Genomic DNA, 22,195 nt, shown 5'->3' with positions numbered 1-22,195 from the left:
GAAATCATAGGCGAATCAGTGCTTGTTCACGCGAGAGACAATCACACAGTGTGAATGACCAAAGACACGAGCGAATCAGACATATCAGTATTTGAATAGATTTATCTACAATTATATCAAACAGAAACAAAGGCCAAACATCAGCTCGACCAGCCGCAGCAGCAACATTAGGCTTGCGCTGGTCAATTTACTGGTGTTTGCGCCATTATTTACCGCAAGCCTCAACCCAGACACTAACGGCTCATTATGGACATGATGGGGTAGGAAACCAAACACAGGACACATTTCAAGAGAGAAGCCATTGGGCCTTTGAGGTGGCAACTGTCAGATATGATATAATAATAATATTTTCATACATACACAGACACGTGATACCAACTGTAAACAGCGGAGTCGAGTCATCTGAATTGCAGGCTTTACCGGTTGAAGGTACCTCCCATTTTCGTCTACAATCACGGCCACATGGGATGACAACTTTCACATTGGTCATCAAATAACCAATCAGAGGAGAGTCCTCCTAGCAAAAAAGGCGGTCCTTCCCCTATCACCCGGGCGGGGGTACTCAGGTCTCACGGGCTGATTGGTCTACGGGGCTCTAAAGAGCATCCAGTGAATCGTTTGCTGCTTTTCCTCACTAGTGCTGTGTGTCTGAAACCCATGGAAATAAGTGCTATAGCCGACCTGAACACACTGCAGAACTTTTACCATGTAAGTTTTCATATTTGTCAATATAACGCTAGTGTGTGTGTGTTTTGAGTTCTTACTATGCGATTCGATACGATGATGACAGTGATGATGATGATGATGACAGTGATGATGATGATGATGACAGTGATGATGATGATGACATTGATGATGATTATGTTTTTAGTGTGGTTATTAATGTAATTATTGATATGTTGCGGTAACAGGAAAAATAACTTCTAAAACCTGTTGCTTGTGTAATTGGGACTTTGTGTTTGACAGAACATTTTGAACACTGGAATCATTATAAAACCAAATTGTTTCCTAATGTATTGTAAATATTCACTTCATCCATATCTCTTTAAGCGGAGAGATTCTGGCGGAGCCGCCGTGCACATGTACTTTCGGTTTACATGTAACTTACTGCGTTCACACCATAGACCGTAAGGTTCACACCGCCTCCGGCGAGTCAAACTTCGCTCTGGCCGCCCTGCCACCGCCGCACCAGCAGTGATCAACCTCCTCTATTTTGCTTGGGAACTAATGTGGTCGGAACTGTAATGTATCACTATTACTGGCGTTGTTGGAGCTGAACATGCTCAAAACAGTGGAGATGATAGTGGACTTTAGGAGAAACCCCCCTGTACTCCCCCCACTCACCATCATGAACAGCACTGTGGCTGCAGTAGAGTCATTCAGGTTCCTGGGCACCACCATCTCTCAGGATCTGAAGTGGGACGCGCACATTGACTCTATTGTGAAAAAAGCCCAGCAGAGACTTTACTTCCTCCGACAGCTGAGGACGTTCAACCTGCCACAGGAGCTGCTCGTACAGTTCTACTCCGCTGTCATAGAATCCATCCTCTGCACTTCCATCACCGTCTGGTTTGGCTCAGCCTCCAAAACTGACCTCCGAAGACTACAGCGAATAGTCCGGACTGCTGAGCGAATCACTTGCACTACTCTTCCCACACTTCTAGAACTGTACTCATCCAGGGTGAGTAAAAGGGCACGCAAAATCACTCTGGACCCCTCACACCCAGGACACTCTATGTTTGAACTGTTACCGTCTGGTCGGCGCTACAGAGCACCGAGAACAAAAACTTCCAGACATAGAAAAAGCTTCTTTCCTCAGGCCATCTACCTCATGAACAGTTAAATGTTCACCTTGAGCAATAAATGTGTGCAATAAACAACTTCCGTCAGACTCTGCGTATATAGCACCTTAAAAATGTGTAAATTTGTATATTTAAAACACCTGTAGATCTTAGAGCACCCGTATATACATATTATACACCCTACTGTGCAATAAATGTGTGCAATACTTTACCTCAGACATTTCACATATAGCACCTTATAACTTATATATAGTACCTATATTTATAAAACATCTGTACATATTCTATTCCATCCGAAGCGCTTCTGTCACATTGCATTTCCACCATTGTGTGTTTAACTTACATATTTTTTAAAAAAAATTTTATGTTACTTGTCTCTTGTCTTGTCAATTTACATTGTGTACTGGAAGCTTCTGTAACCAAAACAAATTCCTCGTGCGTGTAAGCACACCTGGCAATAAAGCTCATTCTGATTCTGTTTCAAGCAGTTGTCACTAGAGGGAGCTGTGGCCTGAGGAGAAAACTCAGTGTAAAAACATTCAGTAAAAGAAGAGAGTGGAAGGAGGTGGAGAATCAAAAGAGTGGCTGCGTCCTACTTATACTACGTCCTAAAAGTATGTACTCTTTTTGTGAAGAAAAAGTACATACTTTTGAGTGTGTAGCAGAAGAGTATGCAAGCTTTGGGACGCACTACTTCGTCATCTTTAACGGACTCTGTTACGTGCGTCCCGTCACCGTTTAAACTGCCCTGTCAATCATCATCACAGTTCAAATCCTCCACTTTCAATTTAATTTCCTACCTTATCGGAGAGAAATGTAGTCGCTCGATGATCTGCCTTTCGTGGGTCTTTAATGCAGAGACTCCTCTCAAGTGTTAGCAAAGTTAATGGCCAAACGTATCATTACAAAAGTTCTCAATGCTGCTGAAGGAGAAATATAATGTGGATAATATTGAATATCTTTTCGTCAGGTTAAATACTGATAATTGCTCACTCAAACCACGTTATCTAATCCTCTCCACTTAACCGTCGGACTCGCGTAACCGTCATGTTTGTAGTTTTTTAAACACTTTTTATCCGCGTTTGTAGTTCTAATCGAATCCTCGTCCATCTCGCAATGGGTTGTGGGTAATATCAGCCGTTAGAGTGCGCATCGATCTGCACTTCGGATTCTGACCGGAAATAGTAAACCATCCGGGAATCTTTGGAATACTTTTTTCAACATACTAAGATTTGGGCCATACTAATTCTTTTTTCGAATACTATTTAGTACGGATAGTATGCGAATTGGGACGCAGCAAGTGTGTCCGTGTGTTTTATTTGATTAAGACAGAGATGCAACAGGAACCAAAGTTTACAGCACTCTACAATCATCTCAAGCGGAGCACTTCTACATTCCCATTGGTTGCCGCCGAAGCGCGTCGTAGCTCATTACCATAAAGTTGACCTGATCCCAACTCTCCTCGACGCCCAAATCGCCGGAGCTCGCCGCCGGGCTCATTGAGAATGAATGACTTCCGGCCACTTTGACGCTCTCGCCGGCGGCGGTGTGAACGCACAGTCAGTGGCGGAGCCAGAGGGCACAATGCGAATGCGCTTGGTGAAATTAATGATCCCTTTATAGTAGCCAAACAATCCTCTGACTTGCAACGCTCTGCTGGCTGAAATGCAGAAGTGCAACTCTCACCTCATTTGCTAAGCAGTTCGTGTTCATACCCCGGCAGCCAATAATTTCTGCTTTTTAAGATAAGATGACAATCCTGTGTGTTACTAGGAAGAGTCCAGTGTTAAAGGAAAAACTCCCTTTTATTATTTTGTTACAAGTCCGGCATCTCATTTCTTTTAAGATCATTCAGTTTGATAAGACTACCTGTTTGATTTTCTTTTAGATCCATTGCGCATTAAATTGTACATTTTTGGCTGATTTTTGAATTTCGTTTTTGATTAAATTTTCTGTGGTGGTTTGGCTTTTTTGTGACATGCTGGTTCGAAAATATGTGAAAGTATTAAGTAAGACTAACTTTTTTTTCATTGAATTCATTTTAATTAATTTAATTTAAGCCATTAGTCGACTAAGCTTACATTTATATTCATTTAATTACTTCAATATATACTGGAGAGTATTCTAAACCATCGCCTCTGCTATTGTCTGCTTGATTCTTATTTATTAAATTCAGGTAAAAAAAAAAATGGATTAAATTGAAGATTAATATTGTGCTTAGGACTTGTCCTATCTCATGCTGTTCACTCAATCAACATGGCATTAAAAAATAACATTATAATATTTAATCTTAAATATGAAACTAATTCCTTTTTTTAAATGGCTATAGCGTCTAACTGGTGTAACAAGTGAATGATTTTACTTCGTTTTTGCAAGTAAACATCTTCAAATGTATATATTATGTCTTTATATTTAGAGTACTGAGTGCACTTTTCTGTCCAGCCATAGTTAACTAGCCTGACTTATCTTCTGATAGCATCATCCATACTTCAGGATTCAGAAACTAAGTTAAATCATTCACTGGCTCACCTGCTGACTCGATGAGGTGCGAGTAATATATTTACCTGCATTTAAATGCATGTCGCCCATTATTCACTGTTTTCCTGAGGCCACTGTGTGGAAGATTAATGTTTCATTTACATTTAGTTTAACGTTTAAAATCCCCAGTCAGCAAACCTGCTATAGTCCCTGTGTCTCATCACAGCTCTTGTGTTTCCTCATCAGGTCGAATCTTCTTCTTCTTCTTCTTCCTCTTCTTCCTCATCTTCTTCCTCATCTTCTTCTTCTTCTTCCTCTGCTGCTGTTGGTCAGTTATAACGGTCAGTATCATTTATGTTCATAGAAACAGTTTTTGATTTCCAGAGTCTAGAGTTATTCTAGTCGACTGTGTTTCTGTTCTGACATTTCCCATCATATTCCATAAATAACACACACTCACATCACTGGTTTATTCATTTATCAGTTTATTGATGAATAAATGATGTTCAGGAGTTCAACATCTGACACAGATTTATACTACAGTCATCAACATGTCAAACATTAGTGATGTGACACTTCTAATATTGTTGGCTACTTCATTCATATTTAATCCAGTTCACTGACATAACTCTACAGAATATTATGATCACATTGAGTTAAGAAAATAGACAGAAATTCCACATTTATTTTACTGTCATTTACTGAACATTTACTGAACATTTACTGTGTGTATTTGCAGGATCCGCCTCTAGATCTGTGTCAGGAATAAAGGGAGGAAACGTCATCCTGTCATGTGACTTTGAGGCTGGAGAGATTTTGGAAATCAGTTTTAATAGTCGGTCAGAAGTTATTGATATTTGTCGGACTGAAGATTGTAGTGGTCGAGTGTTTAAAGAAGGATCATGTGACATCATCATCAAGGATCTGAGACTGAGGGATGCTGGGAAATACTTCTTGCATGTCTATTACCGTAATGATCAGACGGAGCTGAAGCGACAAATCCTAAAGTACCAGCTTCATATTCAGGGTAAAGTCAGAACAGATCAAAGCATCATCAGTGTGTGTGTTTCTGGATCTCCTTTAGTATTGCATTCAGAGACTCTGATAGACACTGATATTCAGATTGGATTGGGTTTCTCCAATGGCGGATTTTATCTCAATGATAAATGTTTAAATCTGATCAGCCAATCCTAAATGTGTGTGTGTGTGGTCTTGACTGATGGACACATTATAATAATGCTGAGTGTGTGTGTGTGGCTTTGACTGATGGACACATTATAATAATGCTGAGTGTGTGTGTGTTTCTCCTCAGATGAGATCTCTGTGAACACAGGTGAGGAGCTGAAGCTGGATGTTCTGTTGATCAATGCTGATAAAGTGGAGACAAACTCCAGTGGAGAGTGGACAGAGGTGTGGACGAGAGGTCACGGGGTCAGCAGTGATCGACTGACCGACAGTGATGGGAATCTGACCATTAATGCGTTCACATCCACTGACACTGGAACATACAGAGTTCTGGATTATAGAGGAGAAATCCTGATCACACTCACACTCACAGGTCAGAGAACATCAGAGGAGGAGTGGGAATATTATCTTTAATCAGCACATTAATATTAAACTGCATGACTGACCTTATAATATTCTGTACAGACTGGAAGGGAAATCTGAAGGACACAGATAAAGACAAAACTGATGCCACTGAACATCTGCGTGAGTAAAGCAGGAGCATTGAGAGCTTTACAGAATTCATCAACAGTGAATTTAAAAACTCTCTTCCCTCTTTTCTCTTCCTCCTGTAGGTTATTGGATTCTGACTGTGGTTCTGGTTCTGGTTCTGATGGTTCTGGTTCTGGTTCTGACTGCTGTCGTGTTATACAAACGTTTTGCTAGAAGGGGAAAAGGGCGACTGAGTTCAGGGGACACAGAAAAACTGGGGGTCCCTGACAGTGTCTGCCGAGGGCCTGTGGATCATGATTTAACTCTACAGGGCCCACAGCTCACCCCTCCCTTTCGGAGCACATAGAGAAGCTACGGTGGCCCACACAGGACAAAGATGTCGTCTGAGACAGCAGAGAGTGACTAGCGCTTGTAGTGAAGTTTGTCCCTTTAGGGCTACCGTAGTAACATGGCGGCACAAAATGGCGGCTTCACTGTAAGGAACCCGCGGTGTGTGTAGATAGAAACGGCTCATTCTAAGGTAATAAACACATAACGGTTCATTATGTAAGGTCTGAAAACATAGTTATGCATATTATATTGCATTTCTGTCAATAGATCCTCATGAATACTACACACTGCACCTTTAAATGACTGAGGATCACACACTGCAGACAGTCGATCTGAACACACACACACACAGAAACATGAGCCAGCAGATCTGCAGAGATCGGTCAACATATTTCTGCAATATAGTTTTAATTTTCAGTGCATTTGATCATTTGGGCTGCAGAACTACCTCAGGATCTGTTTAACTGGATATGAATTTAGTGTTTATGTAAAGCATATAGTATTTATATACAATCTGGACTGGCCTTACCAGAGGAATTATTGTTTCTATTTAATCCATCATCTGATGACTGAGAGTGTGTGTGTGTGTGTGTGTGTGTGTGTGTGTGTGTGTGTGTGTGTGTGTGTGTGTGTCAAACTGTGTAAGACAATCAGTGTGTGTGTGTGTGTGTGTGTGTGTACACAGGTATATTTTGTACAGTCTTCTATGTTAATGTTTAAATAATGTATGTATATAGTTTTTGTCTATGAAGTGTTCATGGTTTACCAGTAGAGGGCAATAAAGGCCAGTCAGACTCCACCGTTATATCCCAGACTCTCCTGAGGGATGATGATTTCTGTCTTTGTTTTTGCTTCAATCTTGCAAAGTTTAGACACACAGAATGTAAGAGCCATGCAGAACTTGTGCAATAAAAGCGTAAATGCTTTAAATATAACGCTAGTGTGTTTTTGTGTTATTACACCAATAGTTGTGTTTGTTTGTGGAAAAGGAAATGAGTCAAATCATTATGATGCTGGTGTTTATTAATGTTATTATTAATTGTTCTGATCACTCACTGTAATGGACTGATTTCTACATTGATTAGAGGATTGTTTGGAGGTTATTGAATGTCTTCATCTTTCTGTTTGTGTGCACTGGGCATTCGGTTTGACCGATCATGTCGAGTCCAATGATTACACTGAAATCTATCATAAGACAAATATTCATAATTTGATCTTTCTTACTGGACATTTTTATCATGTAAGATCCACTTGTGTTAAATCTTTAAATCAAATTGAAACTGAAGGTTTAGAGTCGGCTGTATTGTGGTCAGATCTGTAATATTTTTCCACTAAACAAATCATAAATGTTATTGTGATGTGTGACTGTATCTGTCAGGAGTTTGCTGTAAACTACATGTCTAATGTCTCTCTCTGCCTTCCCAGAATGCACTCTGACACTTTATATGCTGCTTTCTCATCTCGTGAAACACATACGACATCACATCTGACCTCAGATCAGCTCAACATAAACTAAACAGACTTTCTCAGACCAGAGGAGCTTTATAAAGTGGACTAAACTGTTTAATATTCAATTCCCAATGTTTGATGCCTTTCCTTGATTCTCGATTCAGACAGGTTGCACTTTTTACATGCAGTTTTCTTCTTATTATAATTTTTTTAAACTGTGAAGAATTAATGTGAAATGCTGTATGTCTGAGATATTTATATATTTAAATGTGTCCATTACTAATTTTCTTTACAATAAGCTGTAATTGCACAGCGACAATGCAATTATTTTTACAGTTCAATAGGATTATAATGATATTTCTCTATTGACAATTTTTTTTATAATTTAATGAAATAATTAAAATTGCCGTTAGATCAGATATTTGTTCGGCCTGTTTTTCCCCCTATGAAATACTGCACATAGACATTTATTACTAGAGAATTTTCTCAAGTTGGCAAGACTGTAAAATAAGGATATAAGTTATGACATGTTTTTACATTGCTTTAACTCATCAAAATAAGTTAAGCAATTTGTAACTTAAGTTATACAAGATTCATCTCATTTTTAAGACAGCTTAATGCAATTTAGTTTAATAATGACTTAATTTTAAGACAGCATCTTTTTCTTCTTCTGTTCTTCCAGTGTGTGTGAGCTTTATAGTGAGGAAAGGAAGTGAAACACTTTCTCTCTGCATTGCATTGAAACCTGTTTGATCCGCACAAACGGCCGACAGACACAATGGAGGTTTTTTGTGCAGGATAATTCAGATCACGTCGAGTGGGAAATCAATCTACTCCACGCTTTAACATAGCTGATCATTTTAATCTCAAAGAACAGATGTTTTTATCTTAATAATGTCAAAGGCTTCATGTTTTCCTCCAGATGTTTCAGAAGATGAAGATCTTCAGTCTGAAATGGCTCTGATACTGATGTCTGCAATGATTAGCACTGGAGAGGGAAGATGAGGACTATTGAAACTATTCACCTGAACGTTACTCTGATCACCACGGCCAAATCAAGCAAACCTGGAGGCTGCACTAGGACCGCCACAGTTTCAGGACTGCATTTCTATAGGACCCTAGTTATTTTTGTGACAGCGCCTTAAATATTTCAACAGGGTTAGGGTTACCAACGGGTAGGTTTAGGGCTAGGGGTTGGTAAGGATATATATACATTACATTTAATCAATTAAACAACTAAATAATGGCTAAGTTCCTAGAAATGCAGTCCTGTCCCGGTCGCCCCCAGGTGGATGGATGCAGTAGCTCATAAACCCAACTCTTTGTGAAATGTAATGGGACAAAGTCCGTTTCTCAGTATGTGTTCTTGTCTGTTCTTGTCTGTCCTCGTCATCAATCTCTGCCCAAGTCCTGTTCCAATTCAAAGTTCACATCTACACTCAAAAAAATGATACGTTGGATTTACTTAATTTTTCAGGTGCATATACAGGCCATATAGGTCTCCTGTATTGCTTCTTTATATCCACATATAAGCCCTATACATACAAGATATGTCTCCTATAGCTCATGGCAGGATCTGGTCATTTTGTGGCTCATATCTCACTTTGGCAACTGTCATACATGATGAGCTCATATTATCAATGCAATAACTAAGAACCAACAAATACAAAATTATGCTTTTCAAGTAACTAGTAAAGTAACTGTTAAGTCAAATATCCAAATGTCCGTTTAATATATGATATTTCCTGTCGTTGATTACGTTCCTCTCTAGTCGTCGTAGTTCTCAGTGTAATATAACCTGTAGCCTCAATGGCCTGAATCCACTTTTTTGTCCTTAAACGCTTGTTTTTTGGGTCAACAGCTTATAAAAACGAGAATCAAGAATTCATCTTCCAGAATCTGGCAGTACGTTTTGGGAGTTCATTTTAGTCCATCCTGAAGTCCGTTTTGCAGAGATGGACTAAAATGAACTCCCAAAACGTACTGCCAGATTCTGGAAGATGAATTCTTCAAACAGTGGAACTAGAGGATGTGGTGCTGGTCCTTCAAGAGTCATTCTCAACCTATCTGTCCATAAAGCCTATAAAAAAACCTTCTTCATGTATTTTACAACACTTCAGCTTGTGATTCTTATCTAGTGGGGGTCATTTTTTAGGATTCTTTACCTAACTGAAGTCTCTGAGATCCTGACACCTTCACTTCTGGAGACTCCAGGTAGGTTCAGCTCTGGAAAATGGTGGCGCTGGAGACTAAAGGCTTCCTGATGGTTTCACCCTTAATTCTTCACCTTAATTCTTCATTCTTTTGCAGTTTACAGGTGTCTTTTCTTCACCACCTGTTTTTGTCTGACCCTGCTGACCCAACGAGCATTTCACTGTCCAATGGTCACGCCTTAACTGCAATGTCTAGTATTGCATTAGTATTGCATCCTTCTCATGGGCATTTAATACTTTTTGACTTTTCAGTCTGAGTTAAATCTCTTTTTTGGCTCAATTTATCTGTAAAAGAAAACATGCCTAATAATTCTGCACACCTGAATATAAGGTGATTTTCATTTCCAATCTTCATGAACAATTATATATCACTTATACATTATTAAATGCTAAATCAATAGTAGTTGTTAGGATTACTGTGGTTTGGAATTGGTCAAATGTGCCTGGAAAAAATATATGATCAGAAAATCAACGTGCCTAATAATTCTGCACTCCCTTTACATGGAGAGGTAATGTTACTCTGCATCAGTGCCTTATGATAAAGCATCTAAACGCTAATAGTTAGACAGAAATAACAGAGGCTCTGCATCTTAATGTGAGAGATCAGTGTGAAGTGTTCATTGTGATTTTAGACGTGTTTATATTGTAATTATTTGAGTGTTTTCTATGCTTGTGTTGACATTTCTGCCTTTATAACGGAGGGGATTATAATCAGAGGAAGGTTATGTTTACAATAAAAATGTTTAAATGTAAAATATTTTTCTCCTGGTCCTTATTTTAAATAGGTCATAACAAATATCAATAATTATCGATATGAAACACTTATCGTGATACAGTTTTCAGCCATATCGCCCAGCCCTAATCTTACATGATAAAAATGTCCAATAAGAAAGATCAAATTATGAATATTTGTCTTATTATAGATTTCAGTGTAATCATTGGACTCGACATGATCGGTCAAACCGAATGCCCAGTGCACACAAACAGAAAGATGAAGACATTCAATAACCTCCAAACAATCCTCTAATCAATGTAGAAATCAGTCCATTACAGTGAGTGATCAGAACAATTAATAATAACATTAATAAACACCGTCATCATAATGATCTGACTCATTTCCTTTTCCACAAACAAACACAACTATTGGTGTAATAACACAAAAACACACAAGTGTTATATTTAAAGCATTTACGCTTTTATTGCACAAGTTCTGCATGGCTCTGACATTCTGTGTGTCTAAACTTTGGCAAGATTGAAGCAAAAACAAAGACAGAAAACATCATCCCTCAGGAGAGTCTGGGATATAACGGTGGAGTCTGACTGGACTTTATTGCCCTCTACTGGTCCTTCTAATGCAGATTGAGCTGATGTAGATTCTCAGAGGATTCAGTAATGATGAGAGACACTACACATTGTGCTTCTCCTCTGTTTAGCTCCACATACGGATCCACATGATTTTTAGAGAGATGTAAACTATTTAAACATCCTCTTTACATTTCATTGTATATATTACAAACCCATTATTTTCTGAATATAGCAAAAATAGTAAAATATTTCATTAACACAAAAATACATGCCAACAAAAATCTTTCTTACAAAAGTAGTTTCATTTGTTCAGTTTTTCACAATATCTGCAGATTAACAAAGAACAGTGCAGATGAGCTATTAAACTGACAAACACAATATTAATACATTATTTAAACATTTACATAGAAGACTGTACAAAATATACATATGTACACACACACTCATCAGATGATGGATTAAAAACAATAATTCCTCTGGTAAAGCCAGATTTTATTAGCCTGGATGCCAGCCGAATTTAGCCCCGCCCACAACATTTTTACTCGGGCAGTTCGGTCTGGACTTGATCAGTAGAGAAGTAATTATGCCCGAACAGAAACTGTTCGGACCAATGAAATCATCAGGGCGGGCTTTAGACGATGATGGGCAGATGATAAACAGTAACGTAATCATCCACGTCATCAAAGGCGCTTGGGTTCAGTTTGTTCTAATCCTAAACGGAGAACTTGTTCGTATATGCGTTCACCTTCACTATTTCTCTCAGAAATGATGATGGTGTTGGTAAGTATTCTGTGTATCCTTAAATTCTTTTTTTACAACACCGGCAAATATCGTTTACACTCATCTTTTTCTTCTAACGTTAGGCTAATTATTCCAGCTCGCGTGCAGACAGGGTTGCCAAGTTTTTACAACAAAACCCGCCCAATTGCTAACGTTCCTCAAAACTAGCCAAAAACAAGCCCAATAGCTTTCCAGCGGGGTTCTCCGGGAAAAAAGGCATTTGGGGGGTAAAATATGTGTTATTTTGGCAGGGCTGGCAGCTAAAAATCGCATTCCTGGCTCTGTAGCCTATATCACATAATTGGGGTCGCTTCAACCCGTGGACTTGGCAACACAGGTCAGTTGAGTTCTGTTGATATTTGATAACTAACGTTATGCGTCGCTCTGATTGGTTGTAGGTCTATCCAATTGAGGTCTTTCCTGGTTCGGTTGAAAGACGCCCCATAATCACAGCCCAACGGAGCAGATCGGACTCATATTCTGACTAGAATTGAGTATGACGACGTCAGGCTAAGATTTTATATAAATACTATATGCTTTACATAAACACTAAATTCATATCCAGTTAAACAGATCCTGAGGTAGTTCTGCAGCCCAAATGATCAAATGACAACCTTAGAATGAGCCGTTTCTATCCACACACACCGCGGGTCCCTTACAGTGAAGCCGCCATTTTGTGCCATCATGTTTCTACAGTAGCCCTAAAGGGACAAACTTCTGTACAGAGCGCTAGTCACTCTCTGCTGTCTCAGACGACCACATGTTTGTCCTGTGTGGGCCACCGTAGCTTCTCTATGTGCTCTGAAAGGGAGGAGAGAACAGTGGGCGGATGCAGATGTAGAGTCTGAGGCCCTGTAGAGTTAAATCATGATCCACAGGCCCCAGGCAGACACTGTCATGGACCCCCAATGTTTCTGTGTCCCCTGAACTCAGTCGCCTGTTTCCCCTTCTAGCAAAACGTTTGTATAACACGACAGCAGCCAGAACCAGAACCACCAGAACCAGAACCACCAGAACCAGAACCAAAGTCAGTCCCACTGGCAGAATCCAATAACCTACAGGAGGAAGAGAAAAGAGGGAAGAGAGTTTTTAAATTCACTGTTGATGAATTCTGTAAAGCTCTCAATGCTCCAGCTTTACTCACGCAGATGTTCAGTGGCATCAGTTTTGTCTTCATCTGTGTCGTTCAGATTTCCCTTCCAGTCTGTACAGAATATTATAAGGTCAGTCATGCAGTTTAATATTAGTTTGCTGATTAAAGATAATATTCCCACTCCTCCTCTGATGTTCTCTGACCTGTGAGTGTGAGTGTGATCAGGATTTCTCCTCTATAATCCAGAACTCTGTATGTTCCAGTGTCAGTGGATGTGAACGCATTAATGGTCAGATTCCCATCACTGTCGGTCAGTCGATCACTGCTGACCCCGTGACCTCTCGTCCACACCTCTGTCCACTCTCCACTGGAGTTTGTCTCCACTTTATCAGCATTGGTCCACAGAACATCCAGCTTCAGCTCCTCACCTGTGTTCACAGAGATCTCATCTGAGGAGAAACACACACACACTCAGCATTATTATAATGTGTCCATCAGTCAAGACCACACACACACACTCAGCATTATTATAATGTGTCCATCAGTCAAGACCACACACACACACTCAGCATTATTATAATGTGTCCATCAGTCAAGACCACACACACAGATTTAGGATTGGCTGATCAGATTTAAACATTTATCATTGAGATAAAATCCGCCATTGGAGAAACCCAATCCAATCTGAATATCAGTGTCTATCAGAGTCTCTGAATGCAATACTAAAGGAGATGCAGAAACACACACACTGATGATGCTTTGATCTGTTCTGACTTTACCCTGAATATGAAGTTGGTACTCCAGGATTTGTCGCTTCAGCTCCGTCTGATCATTACGGTAATAGACATGCAAGAAGTATTTCCCAGCATCCCTCAGTCTCAGATCCTTGATGATGATGTCACATGATCCTTCTTTAAACACTCGACCCCTACACTCTTCAGTCCGACAAATATCAATGTTTTCTGACTGACTATTAAAACTAATATCATAAATCTCTCCGGCCTCAAAGTCACATGACAGGATGGCGTTTCCTCCCTTTATTCCTGACACAGATCTAGAGGCGGATCCTGCAAATACACACAGTAAATGTTCAGTAAATGACAGTAAATAAATGTGGAATTTCTGTCTATTTTCTCACCTCAATGTGATCATAATATTCTGTAGAGTTATGTCAGTGAACTGGATTAAATATGAATGAAGTAGCCAACAATATTAGAAGTGTCACATCACTAATGTTTGACATGTTGATGACTGTAGTATAAATCTGTGTCAGATGTTGATCTCCTGAACATCATTTATTAATCAATAAACTGATAAATGAATAAACCAGTGATGTGAGTGTGTGTTATTTATGGAATATGATGGGAAATGTCAGAACAGAAACACAGTCGACAAGAATAACTCTAGACACTGGAAATCAAAAACTGTTTCTATGAACATAAATGATACTGACCGCAATAACTGACCAACAGCAGAAGAAGAGGAAGAAGAGGAAGAGGACGATTCGACCTGATGAGGAAACACAAGAGCTGTGATGAGACACAGGGACTATAGCAGGTTTGCTGAGTGGGGATTTTAAACGTTAAACTAAATGTAAATTAAACATTAATCTTCCACACAGTGGCCTCAGGAAAACAGTGAATAATGGGCGACATGCATTTAATCAGGTAAATATAGGAGAAAAATCACTGAAGTCGCTTCGATGTGCCACTTCCTGTTGCCCACAGCTTTGACTGTAACTATTGTGTAGATGTTCAGGTCAGGTTTCTCCTCGCCGCTGCTCCATCATATGGGGAAATGTGTCCAAATGTGTTCAACAAGCTGACAGAGATCTATCTGTTTCTTTGCTGGAGAAGTGTAAATGTAACTGAAGCACTCAGAATTGTAGAAGGTCACACTCAGCGGACAGACACACACACACACACACACATCACTTTTTTCAACAAATGACAACCAAAATCAAATCCAGAAGCTTGTGAACAGTTTTGAAGTGGCTGTGGGCAAGTTTTGGTAATCATAAGAATAATCTGAGATTACACTCACAAATGTAATGTTAATTATTAAACCAAACAAAATACTGCAAGAAATCACCAATATAAACATGTCAAGTAATCCTTCATGAAGTCTCTTCATTCTCCCAGCGTTCAACTGGTGTAGCAACTCCACCCAGTGTCCAGAGGACATTTACTCGCACCTCATCGAGTCAGCAGGGGAGCCAGTGAATGATTTAACTTTGTTTCTGAATCCTGAAGTACGGATGATGCTATCAGAAGATAAGTCAGGCTAGTTAACTATGGCTGGACAGAAAAGTGCTCTCAGTACTCTAAATATAAAGACATAATATATAGGCTACTTTTAAAAATGTTTACTTACAAAAATGAAGTAAAATCCTTCACTTGTTACACCAGTTTGACGCTGGGAGAATGAAGGGACATGTTTTTAAATTGACCAAATGAAGTGTGTGGATGTTTCTTTCACGCTCTATGGCCGGCAGGCTGGACATATAATCACTTGACATGTTTAATCTGAGTGATTTCTTCAGTTCTTCACGCCTGCCGGCTGTGTACGGACGTTGTTTTGTGCTGCTATTTTGTATGGAAGTCTATGGGAAGTCTAGTTTATTTTCCCCTAAAAAGGGGCTTTGATGAAATTGATAATTAAGTTCCCGGATGTGCTGGTAGTCCTGTGTTCAAAATCGCCCCCTATACCCTTAAATAGGCCGGGCGCTATTTGAGTGAACATCCATTTGTAGTGGTGGCCAAAACAATAGTGGACGTTTTTGAGTGCATTCATTCAATCCCACAATGCACCGCAATAACGAGTGTACAGTAGATGTACCATAGACAGTAAAAGAAATGGACAGAGCGACTCCATAGACTTCAACGGGGAGAATTGAAGTCAGGTAGAAGTGTTACAGAAGCATCACTTCCTGATGGCTGATGAACTGCAGCCTCAGACTGAGCTTGAGGACGTAGATGTGACGTGATCAGCCTGTCCGACAGTTGTAAGTCTTCTAGTAGTTGTGCAACATAAAATCTGAATCACCGAATCTTGCAGAGAGAGAGAGAGGCTGCGTTCGAAACCGCATACTTCCCTACTATATAGTATGTAAAAAGCAGTAGGCGAGCGAATAGTATGTCCGAATCCTCAGTATTCATAAAAGAGTAGGTGAGAATTTCCGGGCGGATGAACTAATTCTCGCGAGATTCGGACACGCGTGTACTTAAATTGCGTCCGAATATGCCTACATACCTAATATATAGTAGGAGAAAACAGTACGTGAATGGAGTAGTATGTCCGAAACCTCAGTATTTATAAAACAGTATAGGCGAGAAATCCCCGGATGGCCTACTGCGTCCGCCCAGATTCTGAAGTGTGCATCCGATGGACACTTTAATATCCCATGAGGCCACGGGGAATCATCATTTTCCAACATGTCGGAGGACGGAGACGCAGCTGTTTTCAAGTGTAAGTACAACAAACTGAACCGCTGTTAATTGTATTTAAATTTCACATATTTAACAACTGACGAGGAAACTGTTGGTTTTAAGACATTAATATATATTAAATATTGATATATTAAAGGTATTAAATAGCTGTAAAACATTTCATTTTCATATAGTTAACGCACCAGTCATGCTTCATTAAGCACACATACTTCTGAAGATTTGTTAATCATCGTTTTCTTGAAAGCATTACTTTAACTGTGTACAAGAACCCGATAAACGTTTGTTTAAAGAAAAGGTGTGAATGCACTCTTAACCATATGCAATATAGACGTTTCCTAAATGTGCGTTTAACATTTGACGGGACATTTTCGATAAGTATTGCAGATGACATCACAGCATGAAATAGACATCTGATCAGAGTGATGTGTGTGTGCTATAATGTAGAGTTCACTGTTGTCAACACTGCTTACTTTACATGAACGTCAGTAATGTTAATAGATCTACATAAAGTAACTAAACATAAGTTATCTTTTTTATTTGTCCATTAGTACTGTTGATGAATTGAGGAACATTAACACATCAGCAACTACCTCAAAATTTAAATGTAGTATTGAGCACATAAACTTTTATGCTTTTATCAAGGTGTTGTTTAAGATCCAGGTAAGATGAATGTTGTCTGATGTTACAGGGGCAGAAGAGCACGTGTGTTTATCTGGTGGAGACTGGAGAGAGGCTGATGAAAGGCTGTCATCAAAGGCTTTGAGTATACTACAGAAACGAATAAAACAGCAATTTAAATCTTAAGTTGTATTTTATTTTAATTTCAAACAGAGTTATTTCAGCACTTTTCTGATTCTTGATGTCTGTGCATTTGCTGCAGAGCTCCTGTGGTTGAGCCTTGCTCAAGGAAACCTTCTGCTTATCAGTTCAGTGTTTAGCCCACTACACCACAAAAGTCATAAAGCTACAATACAAATAGCATGTAATTGTAAAAATATTACATTAAATATGGCAAGAAATGGGATGCTGACAGCATGAATTGTAAAGCGTTTTCAGTAGTCATGCTGATGGAGAGCAGGCACACGGATGTTTGGAGCAGACATCAGCAGTCAGAGATTGTCCCGCACATGTTCTCACTCTTGCTTCAGGGTTGTGGGGTTCAGGAGGGACATGATGGAGGGACATGATGGAGGGACATGATGGACGGCTGGACAGGAGAAGGTGTTCACGGTGGTCCACTGCTTCATCAATATAAAGCCACAGAAGCACAGCTGTGTTGAGATGGCAGCAGATGGAAGCAGGATCTGCAACATCTCTATCTGCGTTTATGCCTCCACGTCCCCATTGCCTTATAGACAGTAAAAGATTGCCAGAGCTTCTCCTCGGGTCTATACGGTAATTTGCTCAACAGACTGTGCTGTGTACTCTCAACCCACTGTGAAAGTCGCGTTCTGAATGAATTACCTTACCGCTGTCCGATTCGCACCATGAACCCCCATTCTCCATCTCCATTACTCCACTACTCCAAAAACGAGCCAACAAGCTTAAAGTTAACCCTATAGCTCTTTACTTGTGTGGCACTGAACTTACTTGGATAATAATGAATAATAAAGTAACTCATAAGCATTTAATTTAAAAAATAAAGACTTAATATTTTATATTATCAAATATATATAGTATAGTATATATTTTATACTATAGTAGGCTACTATTCATACTATTGCATGGGCGTCAGAAGCAAAAAAAATGTGGGTGGTTCCTTTCACAGAAAAATGGAGTAGATGCCAATATATTTGTACTTAATGTAAATTGCTTGTTTACTAAACGTATGGTTGAAGCAGACAAAACTACGGAAAACTTTAAATCTTCCTAGCAAAAATAGTGTAGGGGTAAGACGCATGACAGCAAGATATGAGGCAAATTAACCAGACGTTCGAATCGGCCTTTTACCGAACTCGCTCTGATCCTCCATCACATATCAGATCGGAAAGGCATTTGTTTTCAATGAAAATTAAGAAAATATTAGAAAAGTGAAAATAAAGCTTCTAACGCGTTTAATCAGTGTTTATCAGGGTATGTAAACGAGTGAGTGGGTCCATAAAAAAAAACCCCAAAATAAAAAGTAAAAAAATAAAAATAAAAGAAATACACAGGTTTGCACATACACATTAGGTATTTACAAAATGAGTCTACAAAAGCAGAAATACGCCCTTTTAAATAAAGATCCATGTTTAAAAAAATAAATAAAAATCACGAAACGAAATGAAAATGTTACGTCAAATTAGGAAATATTTAAGAGATCGTTAATTTAGTACATGTGTGCATATATTTTGTTCTCATGTCACAAGTAATATTAAGGTTTACTGAGTTTTACACAATTATTTTGTAGCGTGTTTTTTTGGTGAAGCGTGCTAAAATATCATCACCTGAGAACATTAGCCCACTTCTTCTCGACGCTTTTTCCCGATGGTTTATAAAACAATTACTCCGAGTCGCCTTCTGTCGTTTCAAAGAATAACGTTAGCACAACGGCGAGCGCGTTGTTCGTTTGAGGAGCCAGGTGAAAGCATATCAAACCGAAAGTAAAGTATAACAAGGCGACATTTTAACAGCGAAATTAAAAGGCTGCAGGAAGATGGTACCCGCAGCACAACGCAGAGCTGATTGTAATATTGTAAGGGTAAATAAAGAACTGTTTCTTAAAATAAGAACAGCGTTTTCTGTACTCAAGAAATACTATGTCTATGAAGGGTAATATTTTATGTAGGCTATTTGAGGTCTGATAAATGGGAACGGTGAAGAGCGAGAGGGAAAACCAGAGTGCAATTTACTCTCGCGGTCGACTGGTGCCTTTTTTAATACATTAGGAAACAAAACTTTGGTTTTACAATGATTTCAGTGTTCAAAATGTTCTGTCAAACACAAAATCACAACTACACAAGCAACAGGTTTTAGAAGTTATTTTTCCTGTTACCAACATATCAACAATTATATTAATAACCACACTAAAACATAAGCTAATCATCATCATCATCATCATCATCATCATCATCATCATCATCATCATCATCATCATCATCGTATCCACGGATTAATTCAGCATAAACTCCGACTCTCCTTAACATCACTAGCCGGTTTAGTTTTACACAAACAGACACAACTATTGATAGAAGAACTCAAAACACACAGACTGACGTTATATTTACAAATATGAAAACTTACATGGTAAAAGTTCTACAGTCTAATGTTCAGGTCGGTTAGCTCTTATTTCCACGGATTTAAGAACGGAGACACAGTAGTGAGGGTGATAGAAGCACTTCTAGGATATTTGAACCAACCGAGGCGTCGAGAGATTCTGTCTCGCGTCATTTTTCCCCCAAACACGCCCTTAGCCAAAACCACGCCCCGTAGCATTTACTCCCGTCTATGACTCGATTTCATTGGTCAACTCTGTCACAGCGCTGCTTTTTTTTTTTTTTGTCACAGCGCTGATTGCTCGCGTTTGTGTACTAAAATTAAAGTATCCCTTTTATTTTCTATTTATCCACTTATTTGTGTGAAATGTTTTCAAAATCGTATTTATTTTGGACACTCGTTAACACTAGCAACTGCACAGAAAATGCACTTCTTTATTTGCAATATTTTCATTCATCTTACGCACCTTTTTAATGTTTTTATAGGTTACACAGAATTTACAACTTATAAAAAACATTAAAAAGGTGCGTAAGATGAATGAAAATATTGCACAAAAAAAGAAGTGCCTTTTCTGTGCAGTTGCTAGTGTTAACGAGTGTCCAAAATAAATACGATTTTAGTCAAACCTAAACTACACACACATACACACAAAATGAGCTTAACAGTGAGGAAACTACACATGTACTATGGAACAAACATCTTCAAACAAAAGAAAAAGTTTTTTTTAAAAGAAAGAAAAAAAAACATTCCTTTTCAAATTTTTAATCGATTCTTCATTCTTTAATATAGCTTTAGCTGTTTGGTCACACAAAGCTAAAAAAAATATAGTAAATTAAGTATAGTAATTTTAAAAACAGATGAAATAGAAACATGCCATGGCTACATAAAAGGCAATTACATACTTTTCACAATTTCTATTTAAAAAAACCTTTAACATTAAATGGATGAAAGGAGTTTGTATGTGCAGTTACTGTTAACAAGAATTCTTAGCACAAAATTGATAAATAATACTTTGCATTAACTTATCTACTAATTAACATTTTTAAACACTCACCTCCTATCCCCAAACACATACCCACATCATACAAACTTCAAAAATACCATAAAAAAAAAAAAATTATAAACAGTCAATGGCCATTTAGGCCGCTTTAAGCTATTTAAATCAAGTATCAGCTGCTTAGTATATTTAGTTTGTGATTTAGATGACAGTAAGTGATATTAATATTGAGATGCAATTCTTTGAAAATAAATAGCAACACTGTAAGATGCGAGTATCACTGGCATGATATGCTTATCAGCAATGCTGAAATGTGGTAACTTTCACTGTTACTCACCACCAGCCCTTGACACAATAGCAGCTGCGTATTAAGTGTGCACTGCACACACACACACACACACACATATATTATATATATATATATATATATATATATATATATATATATATATATCAATTTACCACAAAGCTGAGAATTTGAGTTATCTTCGAATTTATCTAAAATCAAACATATGTAGATGTGTTACTTTACTTTTTCCATTAAATTATGTCCTTCACTTCCAAATATGGAATCCCAAAGCTAACAAAATTAAAATTAAATAAATATACAAAGAAATGTAAAAGAGCAAAAATAAATAAATATACATATAAGCAAAAAACAAAACAAAAATAAATAATTATTTATACATGCATTTCCTTATCTATGTATATTGATTCTTCCATATTTATTTATATATTTATTGTTATTTATTAATACATTTATTATTTTCTATTTTTTGTGCACATTTATTCATTTCTACATTTATTTATTTAAACATTTATGTATTTTTACTTTATATATATATTTTTATACATTTCTTTGTCCATAGTGTCACGGTCTTACCGTGTTTTGTTTTCTGATTGTTGTTCATCACTGTCTGTCTGTGATTTGTGAGATTGTGAACACCTGGGCTGGATGGGCTGTGGGTATTTAATATGCCTGTTCACTAACCAGAGGGTTGGGGTGGGGGTTGTTCGTGATTTTGATCTTGTCTTGCATCTCGCAGGTATGGGCTCGTGGCAGGTGCCTTGGGATTCGAACACCTCTACCACAATAAGATCCTCGTTTGTCCCGTCTACCTCGTAGCCATGTTTGGACCAGTCGGCGTTTGAATGTCTTTCTTATTTAATTTCATTACGTTTCCCCTAGAACTATGTAATAAATATATATCTTTGCAACCTTATTTATGTTGTGATCGCCCTTTTTGTTTCAGTTACGAGCCGAACTGTAACAATAGGGTAATGGAAGAGTGTGGTTTACCTCAGACATAGCAGTCAGGCCCAGAGTAGGTGAGGCCCGATTGGCTAGAGGATTTGGGGCCCCCTGAAAAAATATTGATGTGGGCCCCCCACCCAAATCATATACTGTACAATATATGAGAATGGAG

At 38.5% G+C, this 22,195-nt stretch overlaps 2 protein-coding genes and 1 long non-coding RNA gene across 3 annotated transcripts; 2 read left to right on the top strand and 1 right to left on the bottom strand.

Moving 5' to 3' along the window:
- Window positions 1-1,297: 1,297 nt before the first annotated feature.
- On the top strand, window positions 1,298-7,221 carry LOC307133523 (uncharacterized protein; the record flags this gene model as incomplete). The annotated part of the gene is made up of 8 exons (XM_079828603.1): window positions 1,298-1,327; window positions 1,409-1,513; window positions 1,665-1,681; window positions 4,527-4,621; window positions 5,020-5,307; window positions 5,593-5,838; window positions 5,931-5,990; window positions 6,080-7,221. 8 exons carry the CDS (start codon window positions 1,298-1,300, stop codon window positions 6,301-6,303), a joined length of 1,065 nt encoding a protein of 354 aa, XP_079684729.1. The 3' UTR covers window positions 6,304-7,221.
- Window positions 7,222-11,130: 3,909 nt separating this feature from the next.
- LOC307133804 (uncharacterized protein) lies at window positions 11,131-19,963 on the bottom strand. The gene is made up of 6 exons (XM_079829091.1): window positions 19,799-19,963; window positions 14,581-14,636; window positions 13,907-14,194; window positions 13,331-13,576; window positions 13,179-13,238; window positions 11,131-13,089 (listed from the first exon to the last, which is right to left on the bottom strand). Coding segments are annotated over exons 1-6 (915 nt in total). The 5' UTR covers window positions 19,801-19,963; the 3' UTR covers window positions 11,131-12,826.
- LOC307133805 lies at window positions 16,139-21,990 on the top strand. Its single transcript, XR_013817493.1, has 3 exons — window positions 16,139-16,595; window positions 17,265-17,971; window positions 21,815-21,990. It is a non-coding gene; the product is annotated as an uncharacterized lncRNA (long non-coding RNA).
- The last annotated feature ends 205 nt before the right edge of the window (window positions 21,991-22,195 follow it).

Source organism: Gobio gobio, assembly GCF_949357685.1.
Source record: "Gobio gobio genome assembly, chromosome: 11".
Classification (NCBI taxonomy): Eukaryota; Metazoa; Chordata; class Actinopteri; order Cypriniformes; family Gobionidae; genus Gobio; species Gobio gobio.
Note: the sequence above shows the minus strand (reverse complement) of the source record. Positions and strands in the feature narration are given on the sequence as shown.

Bases quoted from the DNA above. Each gene is read 5' to 3' on its own strand.
- LOC307133804 (XM_079829091.1), bottom strand. The intron at 13,577-13,906 runs GTAAAGTCAGAA...GTTTCTCCTCAG, and splicing joins GTACCAACTTCATATTCAGG to ATGAGATCTCTGTGAACACA. The intron at 13,090-13,178 runs GTGAGTAAAGCT...TTCCTCCTGTAG, and splicing joins TGATGCCACTGAACATCTGC to GTTATTGGATTCTGCCAGTG.